Source organism: Varroa jacobsoni, unplaced genomic scaffold (assembly GCF_002532875.2).
Source record: "Varroa jacobsoni isolate VJ856 unplaced genomic scaffold, vjacob_1.0 scaffold_1469, whole genome shotgun sequence".
Lineage (NCBI taxonomy): Eukaryota > Metazoa > Arthropoda > Arachnida > Mesostigmata > Varroidae > Varroa > Varroa jacobsoni.
Window position 1 is genome coordinate 152,529 of NW_019214371.1, and position 20,536 is coordinate 173,064.

The 20,536-nt window shown below is 40.9% G+C and overlaps 1 protein-coding gene across 1 annotated transcript in view; it reads left to right on the forward strand.

Moving 5' to 3' along the window:
• Window positions 1-20,536, forward strand: part of LOC111270392 (calcium voltage-gated channel subunit cacophony) — a 52,462-nt gene that overhangs the window by 26,262 nt on the left and 5,664 nt on the right. Inside the window, exons 9-28 of the mRNA XM_086972480.1 lie at window positions 51-110; window positions 300-404; window positions 5,342-5,359; window positions 6,524-6,587; window positions 6,841-7,105; window positions 7,626-7,916; window positions 8,169-8,506; window positions 8,715-8,734; window positions 8,879-8,963; window positions 9,315-9,611; window positions 10,078-10,338; window positions 10,554-10,698; window positions 10,889-11,089; window positions 11,328-11,492; window positions 11,900-12,010; window positions 12,466-12,549; window positions 16,193-16,309; window positions 17,059-17,124; window positions 18,875-18,966; window positions 19,625-19,775. Coding sequence (XP_086828606.1) covers window positions 51-110; window positions 300-404; window positions 5,342-5,359; window positions 6,524-6,587; window positions 6,841-7,105; window positions 7,626-7,916; window positions 8,169-8,506; window positions 8,715-8,734; window positions 8,879-8,963; window positions 9,315-9,611; window positions 10,078-10,338; window positions 10,554-10,698; window positions 10,889-11,089; window positions 11,328-11,492; window positions 11,900-12,010; window positions 12,466-12,549; window positions 16,193-16,309; window positions 17,059-17,124; window positions 18,875-18,966; window positions 19,625-19,775 — 2,936 coding nt within the window. The remainder of the gene's footprint in view (window positions 1-50; window positions 111-299; window positions 405-5,341; window positions 5,360-6,523; window positions 6,588-6,840; window positions 7,106-7,625; window positions 7,917-8,168; window positions 8,507-8,714; window positions 8,735-8,878; window positions 8,964-9,314; window positions 9,612-10,077; window positions 10,339-10,553; window positions 10,699-10,888; window positions 11,090-11,327; window positions 11,493-11,899; window positions 12,011-12,465; window positions 12,550-16,192; window positions 16,310-17,058; window positions 17,125-18,874; window positions 18,967-19,624; window positions 19,776-20,536) is intronic.

A 20,536-nucleotide genomic window follows, 5' to 3' on the forward strand; every position in this document is an offset into this window, starting at 1 on the left:
CACCGTGACTATTACCTAGGGGCTGACACAAAGGAGATGCTTTTTTTCAGAGGAAGTTATCCTGGCTGAAAAACGCACCACTGAGGAAGAGAGACTGTACATCCTTGAAGGTAAGCATCCAAATCTGCTAACGCTTCCACGTCACGTTAGCGAAAGTCCTTCTTGTCCGTACCCATTTCTACTCCGCAGTGCAATTGAAAAACACTATTATTTAAAAACTCGTAGCCTGTTAGTGTATGTTCGCCTTCATATAGTTAGCATTAAAACAAATGATCATGCCTCTCTTCGGGCGCACACAGCCCGGCGCAGGTTCGCCGCCAAACGCGACAAAATGAAAAATATGCGCGGAAAATCCACTGATGAGGAAGAAGAGGAAGAAGACGAGGAAGACGCTGAAGATGAAGGTAATCCATCTTCAATCAATTCTATTATTGTAAATAACTAACAATAGTGAAAAGACTTAGTTGGCTCTAATCGCTGTTATCAGCGATAAAATAGCTGACGTTTAGTTGCTCATTTATAAAAGACTAATATAGAAGTATATTATTGTATCAGTCACTTACAAACTGTAATCGACCGAGGTCGAAGCTCCTTGATCGCTATTCCTCTACTCATCGTTGAGCCAGGACGTCGTTATTCGATGTAATACATTTTTATTTTTCGATGGATAACGTTTCCATCACTTACTCAATCATGCATAGCTTGAAAATTGCGGTGTAACATAAACGTTCAATCTATTTTTGAAAAACAATCAGACCGGAATATCAGACGCTGCCGTTATTGCTCGAACATATACAAAAGTCAGTATCTAATTTGGGCTGGTTCACGTATCAGTGTACCGTTACGAAAGAAACCTGCCGCAAATAATAATCACTAGCCGACCGCTTTTACACTCCTCACGTTTTATTGAACTATTGTATCCACTAATGTCTAGCACTGACAACAATAAATGGGTCGACGCTTCGTAACGACGCGTTCACTTGGGCTCAATTTCTGAGGATCATGTGAAGCTCTGAAGTTCGTACCTTGCCCCATCAGTATCATCATCATCATCATCATCATAGAAGAACACTGCCGTGAAACTACTGTCTAGATATTCACAGTAGATTCTTACAAACATAATGTTTTTAGCACCGGTAGTGTATATACCCAGAAACGAAAAGAGATAAAACAGAGTCTGTTGAAATCGTATCTAGCAGGCCAAGGAAAAGCCAGGCCGAAATCACCGCTCTCTGGGTTTGTTAACATGCTATTTTATATTCTAACCGGAATTTTTCTTCACTACGTTTTACAGAACGTTTGACTGCCACTATAGATACTATTATATATACCGTATAGCAATATCCGATAGAAATTTCGATATATACCGATAGAAATATCGATTAAAGCTAGCGGGACGATGATGACGTCGGCTTAGGTTATGTTCTTCTTGTTGCCGGCGCACAACAATGATTTTATCTATCAGCCTATATTTAGCTAGTCACCGTTTAGCCAGGCCATTGGGCACGAGCTACTGCACTCACTAATTTTCAATCTTCTATCCACACTTGATTGATTCACTTGTGTTTCATCTGCTCCACCCTTCGGATTTCGACCCGCTGCGGCCAACACAGAATCCGAAACAGGAGAAGGTAAACAACAGACCGCGAATTTCTCACTGGCTCATGTATCTATATACAATAGTATCGATCCCACCGGCTTCTTTCCTCTGCCCTTTTTCTTCTATGGTATCTGATTGAAATGACCATATTCTTTCTCCGTTTTCGCGTACTCATCCTACCTCCATTTACCACTACCCAAACCTTTATTATTTAGTAATTCATACGTGTATCCGAAGTAGTGGAGTGGTTTCTTTCTTATGGAAAAGAAGATAACGGGTTCGCCCGCATGTACGGCCACCTGTTCGTTTCCTCCTTTTAGTTATCACACCGCCATAATCCCACAAATCCGCCACTTTCCATGCTCGGCGTAATTCTATGATTCATTGAGTGTGTCATACTTGGTTCCCGTCCTCACGGCAGGATAATATATTATCTTAATTGTTTGCCTTCCTCGTGACCTATGTCTACTTTTCAGTTTCCCCAATACGAATGTTTCGATGTGTCATTGACCCGTCTGATGTAAACTTTTCGTCATTTTTTATGTAATGTTATTCTTCCTATACGTCTATATCCATCAAACTTCTTATTGGCCTTAACGATATCTAAGTAAATCTACCATGAGTATCGCGGCACAGTTACCCGTTCAGGTGCACTGCCCTGCGCCTTGTCTTTGTTGTTTGCTCCAGTGATAATGGTGATGACAATGATACGTTTATTTAATTGCCTCTATTCGATCAATCTACGTATATACCAACAGATGTCCCTAAAGGTTATCGAAATCTGGCTCTTTGTTTTTTCCTGTTCTAGTTACAATTTTCTGCGCGAGATTTTTTTCCTCCCCCTACACATGTTTACAGCCATCTTGCTATCATCCTACATCGGATTTTTCGCATATGGCTCGGGAATTTATTCCGTCAGTTATATTTTTCTCTGAGGCTCATTTTAATGCGACGCAGAGTAGTCCCTTGCAGGTCACTACGTGTGCGCCTACCTATTATCTGCCAATTACCTGTATTGTCGTTGTATCATTGTAATTTGGTGTCTCAGCGTATTGTTGTTGTTGTTGTTGTTGTTATCGTTTGTTATACTTACTTATTACGACTGTTGTTACTCTGATTCTCGTCAACGCCATCGCTGAATTTTCCTTTTCGTCATATTTTCCGTTGATGTTTTCCTGCTTCTTCCCAACAGAATACAGTTATCTATAATTATAAATGTTCATCCCGTTGTTACCCACCAACATTATGTTTTAGCATCTATATATATGCATCTTTACGTGAAAATGTATTCCATCAAAGTTCAACCTGATTCGTTTTCCCTTGCAAACAGAGCCCTCTGTTCCACTGTTCCGTTCGCTACAGCCCCGCGCTTCTGACCCACCTCTTCCTTTCGGAAGTTCGTATCCATTTGTTCGCACGCTTTATAGAAGATGTAATCGGATTTCCATTATAATCACCTAAACTTCTATTACGGCACCCAACTTCGGTCCTTCTTTTCATCTGCGGTGCGCCAGTAGTTCCGTTTCCATAGTCAACTATCCATCCATCCATCCATCCATCTATCCACGTTTCCCTATTCCATCCGATCTTGCTTCTCCGCCGTCCACTAATTCATCGTTCCTTCGTTTCATGTTCTCGTAGCTGCCAAATTGATGATCGTGTGCTATACATATGACAAGCCTTTTATTCCCTGCCCTTACTCTCCTATTACATGGCAGGTGCATTTTTATTTGTAGTTATCAGCGTCGTCGTAAGAGTTGCACTAAGTTAACCTAGCGAACCTTCTCTAGCCACCATTTGAGAAGTTGTATCTAGCGTTCTATCTAGTATTTAGAACAGTAGTATCGTAACTTGCTGATATTCGAACTTGTATCGTAACGTGATGCCATTTTATTTTTATGAGTTTCAAATTAAACCACGCGATATTCTGTGTTCAAGATGAATTTGCTGCTAGGACAGATACTGAATGTGGGCTTGCCCAAGCCGCGCACCCCCCTGCGCAGCAAGTGGCATTGCTCCACCGTTTATGTACTTTAGATGATGACAATGATCAAGCATAACTAAAATATAATCGTACCATTGTTGAGTCAGTGCATCATTACTACAGGCTGTGAATAATCGTATTTTACCGCGAACAGCTTCCGGTATTGTTGAGGGAGCTGATACACTCTGCCTGAACAATCTGATCACCATCCAGCTCTGTCTACGATTGATGAAGGATTAAAAAAAGCAAGCCTGAGCTTCGATTTCCTTGATAGATCTTTGAAAACTATCCATTAACATCTTTACCGCGTATCATCATTCGACTCCAAAGATAGCTCAATGACTGAATCAGCAAGCAGTAATGATACTGACAATCTTAGAAATTGTGCCAGATGCTATTTTGTAGCTTTAGTAATATTCGTATTGATTTATCTTCGTCGAGTGCTCCCCTCATCCGTAGTCATAATCGCTAACGTGTGACGGCATTTCAACACAGTTTTCAACATGCTAGAGAGCATTTGCCATAGTAATATTACATAGTAACTTACAATGTTATTTATCTAGAGTAATTATAAAAGACAGAAAATAATACAACAGATAATCATATTTAAATCACTTCATTAAATCAGCATGTCTTCTGAGCGTATTGCTCAACATGAATAGTCGACATTGACATATTTAGCAAAAGACATTTAGATGAGCATTATTTAACACATACGTAAAGGAGACACCGTCGGTATCCGTTCGTATCTTATTACACCCAACAAAGCTTAAAAGAAAAGCTCTGAAATAAAGGAAAAATGCTTTTAGTTTTGAGAGGTGTCTCTATCTATTGGACATATCCTGCACAAGTTTACACCCTCTAGCGGGAGCAAGTCTTCGATGTTGTACCGAATAAGTTATTCCAAGCACATGCTCATATAGTTAGAATCGATGAAGGCGCTGAAAAATAGAGAAGGGCCCTACATTAATTCAGACCAATTAAAGTTAGAACCAATTCTATTTAAGTCAGAATCTAAAAGAAAAAAAGTAAAGGCGAATCCCGTTAGACATGAAGACCTGTTGAAAATATAGCCAGAACATTCTAGCTGCGTTAAATATTTGAAACCTTTAAAACCGGCCCTCTACTACGCTAAAATTGATTCTTAGCTCCTTACACCCTGACCATTTGATCGCTTGGTTTGACACGTTTACTCTTGGCAAAGTCCCGTACAGTGACCAAATAGGCCATGGTGTTTATTCATTGCCTTATTTATTTTTTTTGGGGACACCTGGCTACTAATTCTGATCGTCTTATTCAAAGTTCGTTATATATTACCCCCCTTGGTCTGAAGTTGATGCCTGACGGCGGTGCGGGATGTAGAACTTGAAACATTTTCTCCCGACATTTACACACAATGTACGAATGAACCATTTAATAACTAAACTATCGAGGATCACGATAATGATTGTGCTGATGAACCATGGCCTTGGCGTTGGTTGAACTCTTCTTGTACTTCGGCTCTGTTCGCTGACTCGACCACCACGTGACCACTCGATCTCATCATCGGCGTCCAACAATTATCTGGTCCGATCTCGTCTGACGTCGTCTCGTTCGTCTTCTATGATGGATGGCCGATTGTTAACGATGTTCCGTTCTGACGTACGCTTTCGGCCACCTTTCTGCTCCATCTCTTCCACCACCGATCGTGCTTCACACGTTTCCTGCCCGCGCATCGATCCGTCCACGATCAACAAAAAATGCTGGTGGCCATGCAGACCAAACGTCTAGGAAAGGTGACTGACTTGCCTCTGGCGCCCGGTTGGGACAAAGCCGAACTGGACTCTGTCGCAAGACAGAGGCCGGCGGCCATATATATATATATATATATACACATATATATATATATATATGTATATATATCGCTTGTACTAAACAGAGAGAAAATTTGCGATAACAATGAGACAGACAACAGTCAGACGAACAGACGTACAATTCATACGTACTAGCAATAATCCAAAAAGCTGTTAAATTATCTACATATATATTTACCTACTATCTTCTTGCTTTAGCCATCTTCTGTTAAACGCTACCCCTGTTATTAGACGGGACTGTGACTGAAATGAAAGTTTTGTCACCCCTGCACCGAATCTGACTGGGATGATGGTTGATGCTGCCACTTCTACGGCTGAGCTACAAGCCACGCTGTGGACTGTGCACATGACTGTTGATTGTTAATCGTTAGATGATGTGACTGTTGCCATAGTCCATAGCAAGAGGAACGATGCAATACGGTTGAATCCTGTATTGCAACTGTACCGGGCCACTTGAATGACGATGTTGGCTGCGTGCTCCCTGGATAAGATTTGTTAAAATGAAAAAAAAAACAGCGAGAGAAAAAGTAAAGTAAATTATCATAAGAACAAATAAAGCGAGTAACCTGAATTGAATTGTGAATGATGTTAGAACGATAAAGCTGAAGTTATCGATAATGACCTCGAGGAATGCTCGAAGGTATCGTGAGGTTTTAGCAGAACACCATCCAATAGAAGATCGGAGTACCATCGTACTCGAATGTATACTGCCTTTTGTATGCTAACGCCATGAAATGTGGAAATCCATGCTTCAAATTTGCTCATAATATATTTCTCTCTGTATAATATGATGCTTGTATCGTACTGCATGTTATAGGATGTCTGTACCTACCCTGTTTGAGTTCGTATTTGTGGTCTTCTGCATTGTCTCTATACGTGCCTGTCTCTGCATTATGAGATAATATTAATTGATAAATTATAGCTTATCTGATGGCTGCTATCTGTTATGATATTTTCTGGCCTGTACATAGAAAAAGTTGTGGCCTAATTGCCTTGAGATGAGGCCAAGAGTACTGCATTGCTGGAATGGTAGCTCGATACCGAACCGATTCCAGAGCAACAATTAACTTTCCACTTTCTTTTAAGGATCCTTCCTAAAAACAAATTCCAACAACCGCGGTGCTTTCGGGCGCGCAGAAAAGCGCTTTCGGTAGGTATCGCGTACAGCGTAATTATCTATCTACCATTATAAACTGTATTATTAAGCGTGCAGTTTATGAAAAAAAGTTCTCTAGTGACAATTTATAATCTATCAGCGTTTACCTCTGAGCTGTGAAGTGGATTCACGCGTTGTTCGATGGTGTTCGCCTCTTGCGAAAACGTTCAATGCTTGTAGGTCTCACTGCGTAATTACTCTTATTTATTTTGCACGCGATACGTGATTGTGATCAATTGGCCATCAGATTCATGATCCGACGCGTTGTCAAAACGCAGCCCTTCTACTGGACCGTGATCGTGCTTGTATTTCTGAACACCGCCTGTGTGGCCGTAGAACACCATAAGCAGCCGGAGTGGCTTGAGACCTTTCTAAAATATGCGGAGTATGTCTTCCTGGGATTGTTTATATCAGAGATGTTAATTAAGGTATACGCGCTTGGACCCCACATCTACTTCGCCTCGTCCTTCAACCGATTTGACTGTGTGGTCATCGCGGGCAGCATTTTTGAGGTAAATAAATCGATCAAAATGTTTGATCGCTAATATAAAATGCAATAAGACGATCGAAATTTCGGTAGTTAGGTTGAGCCGAGTCAAATCTGGAAAATTTACAAAAGAAATTCTATTGTTTTGTGCAGAGCTCCATATACAATCGAGCAAAGCCGATTGATTGTGGTGGCTTCAGCACACTTCAACTATAAACCCTTTCGAAATCATGTGGGGATACTGAATCATCGGCAAATGCCGTACCACTCAGAAACATTATCTAATCTACATGTGTAGACAATGATGGCGCTAGTAATTTCACTGTGATTTGCTATGACAGAAATTCTATTTTGAAATTGTTTCTCCTCGCCGTCATCTGTGTAAACCTTTGTATTTATCATGCTAATCATTGCACATAGCCTTCTATAAAAATTTGATCCGTCGCCTTCTCTTGTTGGCCGTCGCTTCTCTATCGTACACTATTGTCACTGTCCGACAATGACATCATCGCAGCGTCCTCATCACCATGTCGTTTGTCATTTAGGTGATCTGGTCGTCCTTCAAAGAAGGATCATTCGGTCTCTCTGTGCTGCGCGCCCTGCGTCTGCTCCGAATATTCAAATTCACCAAATACTGGTCTTCCCTCCGTAACCTGGTCATATCACTTATGAATTCGATGCGGTCCATCATCTCCCTGCTGTTTCTGCTGTTCTTGTTCATACTGATCTTCGCCTTGCTCGGCATGCAGCTGTTCGGTGGAGTCTTCAACTTCGCCGACGGCACCCCGCCAGCCAACTTCAATACCTTCGCGATCGCTTTGCTCACCGTGTTTCAAGTCAGTATCAACTCAGCTACAACGTAATATCGACATGAATGTTCCACGATTCTATCGCGAAAAAGAAGAACACAGAAAATTGAGTTTTCTCACTCTTCTATGTCGGTTGTATTCGTCGCTTTTCACACTGAAAAATCATAGTATTATACCAAATGAATGAATAGCCCCAAAGCGGAAGACATGCGCATCATACAGAGGTGTTGGAATCGGCTCTCTATCTAATCGTAAAAATTGACTGTCACCAATTCGCAGATCTTGACCGGTGAAGATTGGAATGAAGTGATGTACAGAGGGATCCAGAGTCAAGGCGGAATAAACGGCGGAATGATCTACTCATTGTATTTTATCATTTTGGTCATGTTCGGTAACTACACACTACTGAACGTATTTCTGGCCATCGCCGTCGACAATTTGGCCAACGCCCAGGAGTTGACAGCCGCCGAAGAAGAGGACGCGATGGAGCAGCAAAAGCTTGCTAAGGAAGAACTAGAAAAAGAGATGGCCGACCTTCAGAGGCAGAACGGGCCTCAGGTCAACATCTGTCCCCCCTCCCCATCGCAGGCCTCGAATTCGGCTCAGGGTAAAAGCAGGTACGTAGCAATTAAACAGTAACTTCTAGTATGAAAGGGTAGAAGAGTAGATTTCGATGACATATATATACGGTTAGGTGATCTCCCGATTTCATTGATTCTTCGCACTAGCTTGATCTGCGATACGTGACCAGCAATGATTGGATAAAGATATGAAGTTATTCGTTGTTTTGCTATCTAACATACTGATTTTTTATTTACTTCGCAGTGACCAAGAAACTAATCCTGGTGAGTTCTCTTTACGGTTAAATTTCACGTTTGTTACCAAATTGAGGTTAGTTTGTTGTACATATATCAGCTCGCTGGTGATCAGACGTAATAATTAGTTATTTCGAATTGAACCATTTTGTCTTTTTTTAACTGATATTGCAGAAGGAGGAGACGAGGATGAGGAGGCAACAGGCCCAAAACCAATGCTACCGTATTCGTCCATGTTTATCTGTTCTCCAACAAATCCGTACGTGATGGTGACATCCTTTCATAGCTTGAGTGCAGATAGCACCTTAAGTCATCGGGCTAGCATACCTTAAAATAAAACTTGCTTATTACTAGATATAATGACTTCGATACATTCCCTAAGAATATATGTTCTGAATCTAACTTGCAATGTTCAGATCAACTTGTTTAGGAATTAACAATACGTCAATATGATACAACATTTTTTCTCCGTACAAATTGTATTTTGCTTGTCGTTGGAGAAACCCGAAGCGACCCCTGGTCTCTATAATGACCTGTTGGAGACCATATGGCTTGGCCATCATTCATTCACTCAGTGCGTGCCTCGCGTCGATCGTTTCGATACTTTCAGAGTTCGGCGAGCAGCTCACTTCGTGGTAAATCTCGCCTACTTCGATCTGTTCATCATGATTACAATCTCAATGAGCTCAATAGCTCTTGCAGCCGAAGATCCCGTCGAGGAAGAATCGGCCTCGAACAAGATTCTAAACTATTTCGATTACGCGTTCACCGGCGTATTCACGGTGGAAATGATATTAAAAGTCGTGGACCAAGGGGTGATCTTGCATCCGGGCTCGTATTGTCGAGACCTGTGGAACATCCTAGACTCCGTCGTTGTCATATGCGCACTTATTGCATTCGCGTTTGCGTAAGTTTCATAATATGATGGCGCAGTGGGTGGGCGCGTTTGTTTGGGCTGCTTAAGTTACGCGGTGGTCTTCGAACTCAAGCGTGTATACAGTGCGTTACGTGCTGGGAGCCAGCCGTCTAATCGGGCGCCTAACGACTGTGTCAGACGTTGAACTCAAAACATTTAGCTTCAACTTAGCAATTCTACAATATATAAGGATTTCACTAAATTATAGATTGTCGAGCAGGGGAGTAATTTAGGCTACAGTCTCTCTCCCAAATAAATGATCAATATATACAGACACCCTAGACTGCTAGAAATGACAGATACATATCTTTTTTTCCGCTGATCTTATCGGCTTGCCCTGTGGAATTCTGTAGCCATACAGTGCGTCCTCTAGCGGCATTGGTGCGAGAGTCTTGATAAGAACTTAACAAAAATACCCGCGCCGTGTGTGTGCATTTAATTGCTTATTGTTTTTCAGCGGGAGTTCAACCGGACAAAATTTGAGTACGATCAAATCACTCCGAGTCCTGAGAGTCTTGCGACCATTAAAAACAATTAAACGAGTGCCTAAACTGAAGGCTGTATTCGATTGCGTTGTGACTTCACTAAAAAACGTATTCAATATACTCATTGTGTACATTCTCTTCCAATTCATCTTCGCCGTAATCGCCGTGCAGCTATTCAATGGCAAATTTTTCTTCTGCTCTGACCACACTATGCTATACAAGAAAGACTGCCAGTAAGTGGGAAAGACACAATAAGAATTATATGCACTTATTTATTTATAATTATATTACACTCGTATCTGGTATTTTTTCGAAATATATAGTTATTTTCGATCTCGTCGTTTGAGTCGTTGACAAAATGGCTTTCATTAAAGTAACTATGGTAATAAGTTTGGGCAGCCTTAGTTTGTTTACTTCGGATGTTTTATCATGATACCTGTGATTTTAGGGGTGAATATTTCGAGTTCAGCGATGCTCGAAAGCCGCCCAAGGTGATGAAGCGGTTGTGGAAGCGTCAGGACTTTCATTATGACGATATATCGGCTGCCATGTTGACCCTGTTCACGGTGCAGACCGGCGAAGGCTGGCCCCAGGTGAGCGCTATTCCAGTGACCGGATGGCTATTATAGAAAAAAACCATCGAAGAATCTATTTTTCGTTGATAGTAAAGTATAGTAAGCATTGGAGTAGGTCAGCCTCCTATAGAACACTAGTAATGGCAAAGTAATGATAAAAACTGATGACATGCACATGTCTCACCTCCTCAAATACTTGACATTTCAGGTACTACAAAACTCGATGGACTCGACGGACGAGGACAAGGGCCCCGTGCCTCGATATCGAATTGAGATGTCTATATTCTATATCGTGTTCTTCATCGTGTTTCCGTTCTTTTTTGTAAATATATTCGTTGCGTTGATTATCATCACATTTCAAGAACAAGGCGAAAAGGAACTTGAAGAAGGAGAAATAGACAAAAACCAGGTTCGTTCAATGGTGCCGTATAAATAGGATACTTGTGAATGATACCGGCTTGCCTTTACTTGTGCCTTATTTTTTGTCTCCGTCCAAAAACGGCGTATATATAGTATCACCAAAAGAAACACAGGAGAAATTACTTCGGTCTGGTAAGAGAGGTATTGCCGTTTGTCACTTGCTCTATACGTTTAGAAGCTTATTTATCCCGGTCTAATAAAGATGCACGTTACGTATTTCGTTTCAGAAATCGTGCATCGATTTTTCGATTCATGCCAAACCTCTTCAACGGTATATGCCCAAGAACAAAACCACCTTCAAATACAAAGTCTGGAAAGTTGTCGCTTCAACGCCTTTTGAATATTTTATCCTACTACTGATTGTGCTCAACACTGTTCTACTTATGATGAAAGTAAGTATGCATGACGTATGCTATGAGTCACCGATCGATCCGATCATTTCCTTTTTGCTGTTAAAATCTATACGTTTTTTTTTCAAGAATGTAGTGCGTTTTATTAGATAAAACCACCGTTACCCGTATGCCTAATGCAGCACCTCAATGTTATCTTCTATGCGGCGCCACCGCTGAATCTCTACGTATCTCGAGAGCACTAGAAACCGTTACATTACGAACTACGACGTAGGATTCGCAAAACGTATTGACGTGTGTTAAGCATCCACTATGCTGCCAGACTCGACCTATCTATCGTATTATTCCCCATCTCCAAGCATGCAGATACAGTAACAAGCATGACAATTTACCCACTTTATCGAACATGGCCGATGTTTAGCTTGATGTTGATGCGTTTCCGTTCACAGTTCCACAATCAACCACCACAACTCACGCGAGTTCTGCATTATCTCAACGCAACATTCACAGGCCTATTCACCGTTGAGTCACTTCTAAAACTTGTTGCCTTTGGAATCCGGGTGAGCAACAGTGTCAGCATACGATTCTGTCTTAAAGGTCCAAGGTGCACTGATCGTTTCTAGACCTACAGCTAGCACACACGTGATCACCTAGGCTGTTTCCTTCTGGATCCTATTAAACTGCCCACTTAATCAAGTGGAAGGTGCCACTAGCTGTCAGACATGGTGAAAAATTCTTGCAATAAAGCTGCGGGATCATCGTATGATTTCTGTGCGAAACACTATCTTGCATTGTGTCTTTTGTTGATTGAGGACATTTTTCTCGATTTTACTATGTACAGCTGTTAGTAGGCACATGAAAGATCAGAACAAAACCTCTCGAGTTTTAGCGTCAACTAGCTACATTTATAAACACATCAATTTTCGGCTTAGTTTTTTTTAGTTTCGAATAAAACATTTTTTTCGGCGATCAGAACAGGTTCCTAATTAAACTAAATAATGTTCTTCATTTGTAGAACTTCTTCAAGGATTCCTGGAATACATTTGATCTGATCACTGTGATCGGGTCGATTATCGACGTACTCGTTGTCGAGTACGGAGTAAGTATTGATTTTATTACATGCGTATGGTTTTCTGCTATTATATTGGTTGTTTGTATTACAAATCGAGATAGCTATTAGAAAAATAGGTGCTAATGCTTTATCAATGGTGCATATGCTCTGGCAGGGCTGCAGGTATATTTTTCGAAACTAGATATACAATGTTAATAGTTATTACGCAATGAACAAACCTGCCATCAAGATTACATATGCGTTATTGTTTCAATACGAATCAATGTATACTACAATTTCTAATGGCTTTTACGTAAAAACTTTTCGCTTGTTAGGTTCCGGTTTTCAGGTCAAGCTTTACTGCGTGTATGCGAACTATATGAGGGTCTACTATACTTGGCTGTTAGTTATTATAAAAACTATTTCCGTGCGCCTAAAGATGTTTGCTACCATCTATTTTCAATGAAATACAATCCGCCAGCATCGACTATTTGCAGCTCTTTGGGATGTGGCAGTGGTTAGACGGGGGCTAAGGCCTCAGAAAACTATGTAGACATCGACTGCGAAAGAATCTTAGGCTTCATGTTTATACTTAGAAGATTAAAATTTAGCGAAAAATGTATCTCGGCTTGACTCTCGGCCTTGAAATCCTCTATTTATTTTGTAAGTGAACTACGCAAGAGATCCTTCAAACTTTAAATTGCTAATGAATTTTAACATTTGTATTGACTCTAGTTCTCATCCAAGGCAGTAAAAAAGTGACACAGTCATAAAAAAAATTCAAATTAGGAGAACAACTAACTTGACAGAAGCCCTTTATGAACCTGGATGCTAGACTTCGGACTCCGCTTGAATATGTAGGATGCGGAGAAGTTTGGGGGTCGATGTTAGGCTGCCTCCCTTAATAAAACTGCTATAAAAAATTGCGCACCTAGCGTACAATATATTACCCGGTCGAAATCTTGCGAACCATGATGCGTAAATGCACTTCTCGGATGAAGGACATCTCAAAGCAGCGTTTGTGAACAAAGCGCACCTCCTTCCACTTGCGACCGAAAATTTAGGGTACAGAAGAACTGTTTTCATTAAGCAAATTGACCGGAAAAAATCTTACTTGCAGGTAAACACAGCCAAAAAGCTGCAGCTTTAACAAAGAAATCCGGCAAACCCATAGTTAAGAGTGGCCTGGTAAAAAAAATTAAGGGTAGAATTTCAGGTTACTCAGAGTTACGAGACCTGAAAAGAACTGATTTCAATGAAAGATTTGTCTGGGCTGTGACAGATTTGAATCGGCCTAATACATCGCGTACCACATATAACAGATGTAAATTTCTCGGACGGCGCTAACAAAAGGAACTCATTTCATAGTTTTCAAACGTACGCAATAGCAAGGATCACTTCGATATGATCACATTTCGTAGACAGAAGTGAGCAGTGATTCAGCTTTAAATGCGATTTCGCTGAAAAATATAACGTGAGATTACAGTCGTAACTGGTGGATACCTTTCATAATTTAGGTGCCTTAGATTACATAACAAAAAAAGAAGAGCGACCGATGCTTTATAAGGACGATGGGCTTCAAATCAATGAGAAAATCTGATTGACGAATGGATCGTGCTCTGGTACTAGTATTCGTCAAATTTCTGTTTAGGCCATATGTTGTGTTTAATGCGTATCACCGCAATTTGGCGGTATTTCTATGGAATTCAAGTTAATAGTTACGAGCGGACCTAGCCCACATCTACTAAGTCGGATGTGAGCGGGGTCTTAGCCAGGATCAGATGAGAAAGCTTTTGAAAAGTTGTCTCGAAACTCAAACAATCTGTGTCCTTTTCCTATCGTTCTTCCATTACATGTAAAAGCAGTCTGGACAAAAGGCTATCGCCAATTCCGACATGGAGCAAACTCCACACCCAACTCCCCGAAATTCCCTTCGTCAGCAAGATGCTGAGGTGCGAAACCAGCGATCCCTTCGAAGTAACCCTTACCAAAAATTAGACCACCAAACCCACATTGCCATTGCTATCATTTCCACCAATACCATTACCATTGTTGCCGATGATCCCATTGAGTTCATCATTGACATGATTGTTGTCTGGAATGACCCTGCCCAAGCTGTTTGTCAATGGTCGTGCTACCATCCACTTACTTACCGCATCTTTTTTAAGTCTTCAAGCGCTTTATACTGAAGCGTTGTTCGCCATACATTGTCTTCCCGTGTCCCCTGTGCCTCCTCCCTACTGTAATCACTTCGGCCATTAGAAATCAATGAAAAATTATTCAGTTGCCACATCGAGTTCATTTGTCTGCGGACTCGACGTTTTTTACGTTTAGTCACAATCCAGTAATTACCCACACACGTAGGACTGAGAAGTGACCTATCGATTAGCCAGAAGCACCAAGCGTCCAGCGTTGCTGCCGATCAGTGCTTTGAGCTAACCGTAATTAGTTTCTAGTTGATTGATGATATGTTCCTTGACGCGTAGAATGTGTAAACGACTGCCAGTAATAAGTTTCGACTTAATTACTATTGCATACGGTTATATATGACGGGCTAATAGAAGAGCGATATTCGTTAGGACTGTCATTTTTTCGCGCAAATATTGTTTGATACATGAAGAGTTAGTTGCTAGTCTGATACTTTCAAGTTTGGTATAAACGCGCGTGCGTGCGTGCGTGCGAGCGACTGGGCTATGTAATGCGTGATGCATAGAAACCAATCGACATCGTTTGCAAGACTAGAATACAATATACACATAGCTAGTCATAAGCCACTGATGAAAATACTAATCGAAGACTGCTGTAGGCTAACGAACAAACAATTTTGCTGCCTCGCCGTAGCTGACTTGTGCTGAATGTCTACCATCATGTATATATATATATATCTATATACATGTAGATGTACATATACACAAACACGTATGTTGACTTGTTAGTTTGCAAGCGATTCGGATATTTCGCCGATCGTTGGCATTGAAGCTGTAACCTTACCGCATCACGGATTGCTGTTACCGGGAGAAGCTGCCCTGCCTTAGCTTTGTTTTTGTGTGTCTCTGTTAATTTCGTCGAGAAACTATTGAAGCATTTTTTTTTGACAAGAACAAAAAGTGTTTTCGCGTATTGCATGGTCGGTCGCGTCTTTCGTTACTTAAGACATTTGATTTGCGTATCTCAACCAGTTACAGAAATAGCTTGGACTATAGTGAATGCCAGTTGTTGTTGTTGTATAGCGTATACGTTTGAAGGGTCGATCGAAGGTATCCTTACGTCTCGAAATTAACTGTGATCCAAAATTTTCCAAATGTGCGCTAGATTAAGGATTTCGTTGCATCTATGCTAGAGTACAGCCAGCCAGGTCACTGACTGACGATACCCTTTTCATATTCACCTAAACAAGACCACCGCGTTATAATTAGATTCGACTGTCCATACGTGAACAACGCAAGTACTATCGCGGTCAGAGCATACGTCAGATAGACTTAGACTGAAAATGTTTGCTCTCAAATTCTTTCTTTGTTTTTTTTGTTTGTTTCTCCGAATGGACACTTACGCACCAAATTCGCGCCCTCCTGGAATGATAGATCCTTAGATAGTCCTTAATTGATTCATATGCATCCGTTTACATCCTAAAACATACTAAATAAGAATAACAATGTTCAGTCTACTTACGTAAATTGTCCTCATCTTTCAGATAAGTTTCTTCAATGTCGGATTTCTCCGCCTATTCAGGGCGGCCCGTCTCATTAAGCTACTGAGACAAGGTTATACTATTCGGATACTGCTGTGGACATTTATACAGTCTTTCAAAGTAAGTGGCATACGATAATCTAAGCACACGATAGCGCATAAGACGTTATGAATTTTTGTGATGTATGCGTACCCAATTAAAACGAGACCAGATTAAACATCATGTTGTTTTCGATAATCCTTTATGTGTCTGATAAAACTATTAAATTGCGTGTGAACATGTCCTGAAAGGTACCTTGCAAAAAAGCCACTGCTGGTCTGATTCTTCAGGACGCCTCGTAATCGCTAGTTATGTACAAGGTGTACATTTTTTTTTATTTCACATCTAAGAAAATTTCCATTTTTAATCATCAAAAAGTTGACCATATGATCCGATATGGCCACCAAGGGAAAATGACAAGGACCATTGAATCGATAGGTTTATATAATACATTATAATTCGCCACGTTTGGAGTGATGCTTTAAGGTACGGTAGCATTCAGTCGTCGACAATTCCGTTGAACCGGATACCGGTGAACTCAACAAAGTGTTTAAATGTTTGTTCTATATACTTCGACCTTATTTTGTTCCGCTAATATTTAGAAAAATTGAGAAAAAAAATGTTCGGTTTATAATTAGGATCGTTTCAATTTCAACGTCGTCTAAATGTATCATAATTAGGACAAGCTAAAAAGAACGACTCTTTTCGAAGAAAGAAAGAAGTATTTCGAAAACCTTAGGACTCGGCTGTTCAGCGCCCATAGAACTGAGATCTTGTATCAATCATATTTTTGCTTAACCATGCTAACCAACCCGTATATTGAATTCCAGGCACTGCCTTACGTCTGCCTTCTTATTGCCATGTTATTTTTCATCTATGCCATTATCGGCATGCAGGTAAGTCGTAATGAATAGACTTGTAACCTGCAGCATTTCAGCGACGGAACATAACAGAACAGAACAGATAGCGACTTCGCAGTTAAAGCAGTAGACTGCGGCGTAGTACTAAAGGGTTGCCGCAAAAAGCGGATTTACGGATCTCGATTACTGAATGCGATAGACTGTTAGCCGCAAACTATCAAATTTAGTCTTTATAATTATTAATTTACTGAAGGGAGAGTGGACGACAATATCAGTATGGATTAAAAACAATTTTCAGCAGATATTTAAAGGTGATCAGCACTGCACAGGCAGTATTGAAGGGTGCAAGATGACGGACTTAAACCCAGTCTAATGAAATCCAATATACTCTTCGAAGTGTCATTGTTAATCCCGAACGTTGGCATCAATCTGAATGTATACGTTAATCTTCTCAGGTCTTCGGTAATGTGAAGTTCGACCCAGACAATGAGATCAATCGTCACAACAACTTTCAGAACTTCTTCCAAGCGTTGATATTGCTATTTCGGTGAGTTCGCATTGGCCTTTGGCTTTAAAGGCCATTTTCTATTGAAGGCCATACACGACCCAGCACGACTTCATATGGTCCGGGAGCATTCTGAAGTTTGGAAATCTTCGAAGAGGTCATCTAGGACGCTCTTCCGAAGATCGCCTTTGGACAGAGTGCACTTTGGATAGACCGAACTGCTGCTCTAGAGGGGCCTTGCAGCGGACTAGCCGTACCTCGTCGGACCTGGAGTATCACACCTCTATTCACACATGGCCTCTTGCTGAACAACTCCGTCCACACTTTCCTTGCAGTTCCTTTATCATTGCTTGCCGTTGTTTCCGACTATTTTTCGTAGGTTCTCTATTGGTAGCTGCAGTAGAATTTCGACAAGTTCGACATAGCTAGATTGATGAGCGTATTAGCGCGAATATTATTTTTCTATCGCGCTTCGGTAGCTATCGAAATTGTTGGTTTCGTCGTAGGTTTATATAAGCAGGTTGCTCATCCTGGTCTGCGCAGACGCGAATTCGAAATTATGTTCGTCCTATTTCGAAATACTTTACTTTGTGTAAAACACTGAGAAAATGACTCGTCGAACGCTCCATTTTGCGATTCATCAAAAGATAAATATCTAAGTGAAAGCCACGACGAAAATGAACAATTGTAGACTTCCAACTTTTCAACTTACACGCTCAGTTTTCGTAGTGATGTCCCAACGTAGAGCAGTAGCCGATACGAAATATGGCTTCGTCGAATCTTGCCAGCAATAAGTCTGTAGAGTTGATTGGCATTTGGGAAAAATTTTGTGCATCATGGTCGCGGCTAAGGTTCAGACTCTTGTGGGGCTTTTACAACAGAGGGACGAGTATAGGTCCATTCGGCACCGTAGTTTCTAGTTTAGGGGTGCCCTCTAGCAGATATTCGGGTATTTTAGTAGATAGTTAGGACACATCAGTAGAATCTGGTCACTAAATGACTCTAAAAGTGATTTTATATTACAGTTCTCGTAGAGGTCAAAGGACAACTTGTAGCGATAGACGTAGTCACCAGTAGTAGCGATTGTAGCAAACGTAGCAAGAGTCTAGTCCGCTCATCAGTGAGCACCGTAGCCTGTAGAGATTGCAGAGATATCGTAGTGTACGCAAATCGTAGGAAGACATTTTGAATAGTTTAGATTAGTCTAGACTAGAACTCGTGGTAGTAGCGGTAGCTGTAGCCATAACGGTAACGCGCTCTCTTTCGGCATCTTCTTCGTAGGTTTTCGGTAATATCCAGCTTGCTCCCGAGACCCAAATTACAAGGCACAATAACTTCAGAAACTTCTTTCAAGGATTGATGCTATTATTCAGGCAAGTTAGGGGGTCTCTTCATCGAGCGGCGGTACAATTACCGGCCGTTGCCATTTGCATAAAAAAAAAACAAAAATTTACGCAGAAACCGGTTAAAAATTGGCAACAATACCAACATTGCCTACAACAGCTACGAGACCAGATCTCTATTGCCTTCTTCAGCCCGCCCACTATGTAACCATTAGCACTTTGAGCTATCGTTATATTTCGTTGATGAAATCAATTATGTTATACTGCATGCATACGACCGCATATGGTGGCTACCGTTTTACGAAACAATGTAATTGCATTAAATAGACGATGCTATCATACATTAACTAGATCTCGCAACGTGGCGATTGTATTCCTAGGGATGAGATGAACTTTTGATCTCCGATCGCGTCTACTTGTGTTCCTATTGCATCTTTCATTTTTACAATGTTCAATGGCTGCATGGCTTCGTTATTGCATACGACGATTTCGTGTTACCGTAAACATTAGTTCGTACGAAAGTCTTACGCGTACGATACGTAGACTAACAATGTCGTTTATATCCCATAAACGAAACGTTATGGTCTTGCCGCTTCTCTTCGGACCGGGGAATTCGCCTGCGAACGTACAAATGTTCGTCGCTGGCCGATTTGTACGAATATGCGCAAAAAAACAAAATAATACACAGATGTGCTACGGGAGAGGCGTGGCAGGCCATAATGTTGGCCTGCATCAAGGGGCGTCCATGCGACCCGTTAACCAAGAAGGAGACCAACGAGTGCGGGTCAAACATCGCATACGCCTATTTCGTGTCGTTCATCTTCTTCTGTTCATTTTTGGTAAGGGCCAACAGCAGACCGTTTTATGCGCATTTTTCTGATTTCCTTAATTTCGTTTGTCCTAATTCGCTCGTGTTGACAATGATACGATTAAGAACTCTCAACAACACCGACCGCAGCGGCCTCTTGCACTATATTCAAACGCCATCCAATAGACATAACTGGTCCATAAACTAAACTGCGTACGTTCTTATTGTTTTATCATGTTTTGCCTAAACACCTTCATGGAACCACTTAAAAAACAAGTTACTGCTAATACGACTGCCGCGGAAAAACAAAAAAAAAAATAATAATTTTGGCTTTCTAAAGACTTCGGTGTATTACCTCTACCCTGTTTAATTGTGATAATGATAGCTTCTACAATTGCCAGCCTAAGCGAAAGCTTTCACGGAAAAGAGCGACTTTGTAGAGAAAGTAGTGGCCTTCCAACAATGAAAATGTTACTATAGATAAGTAATCAACTCAGCATTCGTGTTTTCATCTTGCGTTTATAGTTATCGGCCTTTGCCGCTAACTGAGACAGAGTTTTAAGCTTAAGTACCATTTCAAAACCATCGACTTGATTGATATATATATATATATATATATATATATATATAGTATAGTTCATAAACTTTGTATAAAAACAAGACTAAACACGATCCTTTAGTGCGGTCGTTTAGTTCCCATTTAGAGCTAATATGCTTGCATACAGAAAAGAAGAATGTTCGCATATTTTACGACATGAGACAATTGTATTGTAAAAAGCAGGTCGAATTATC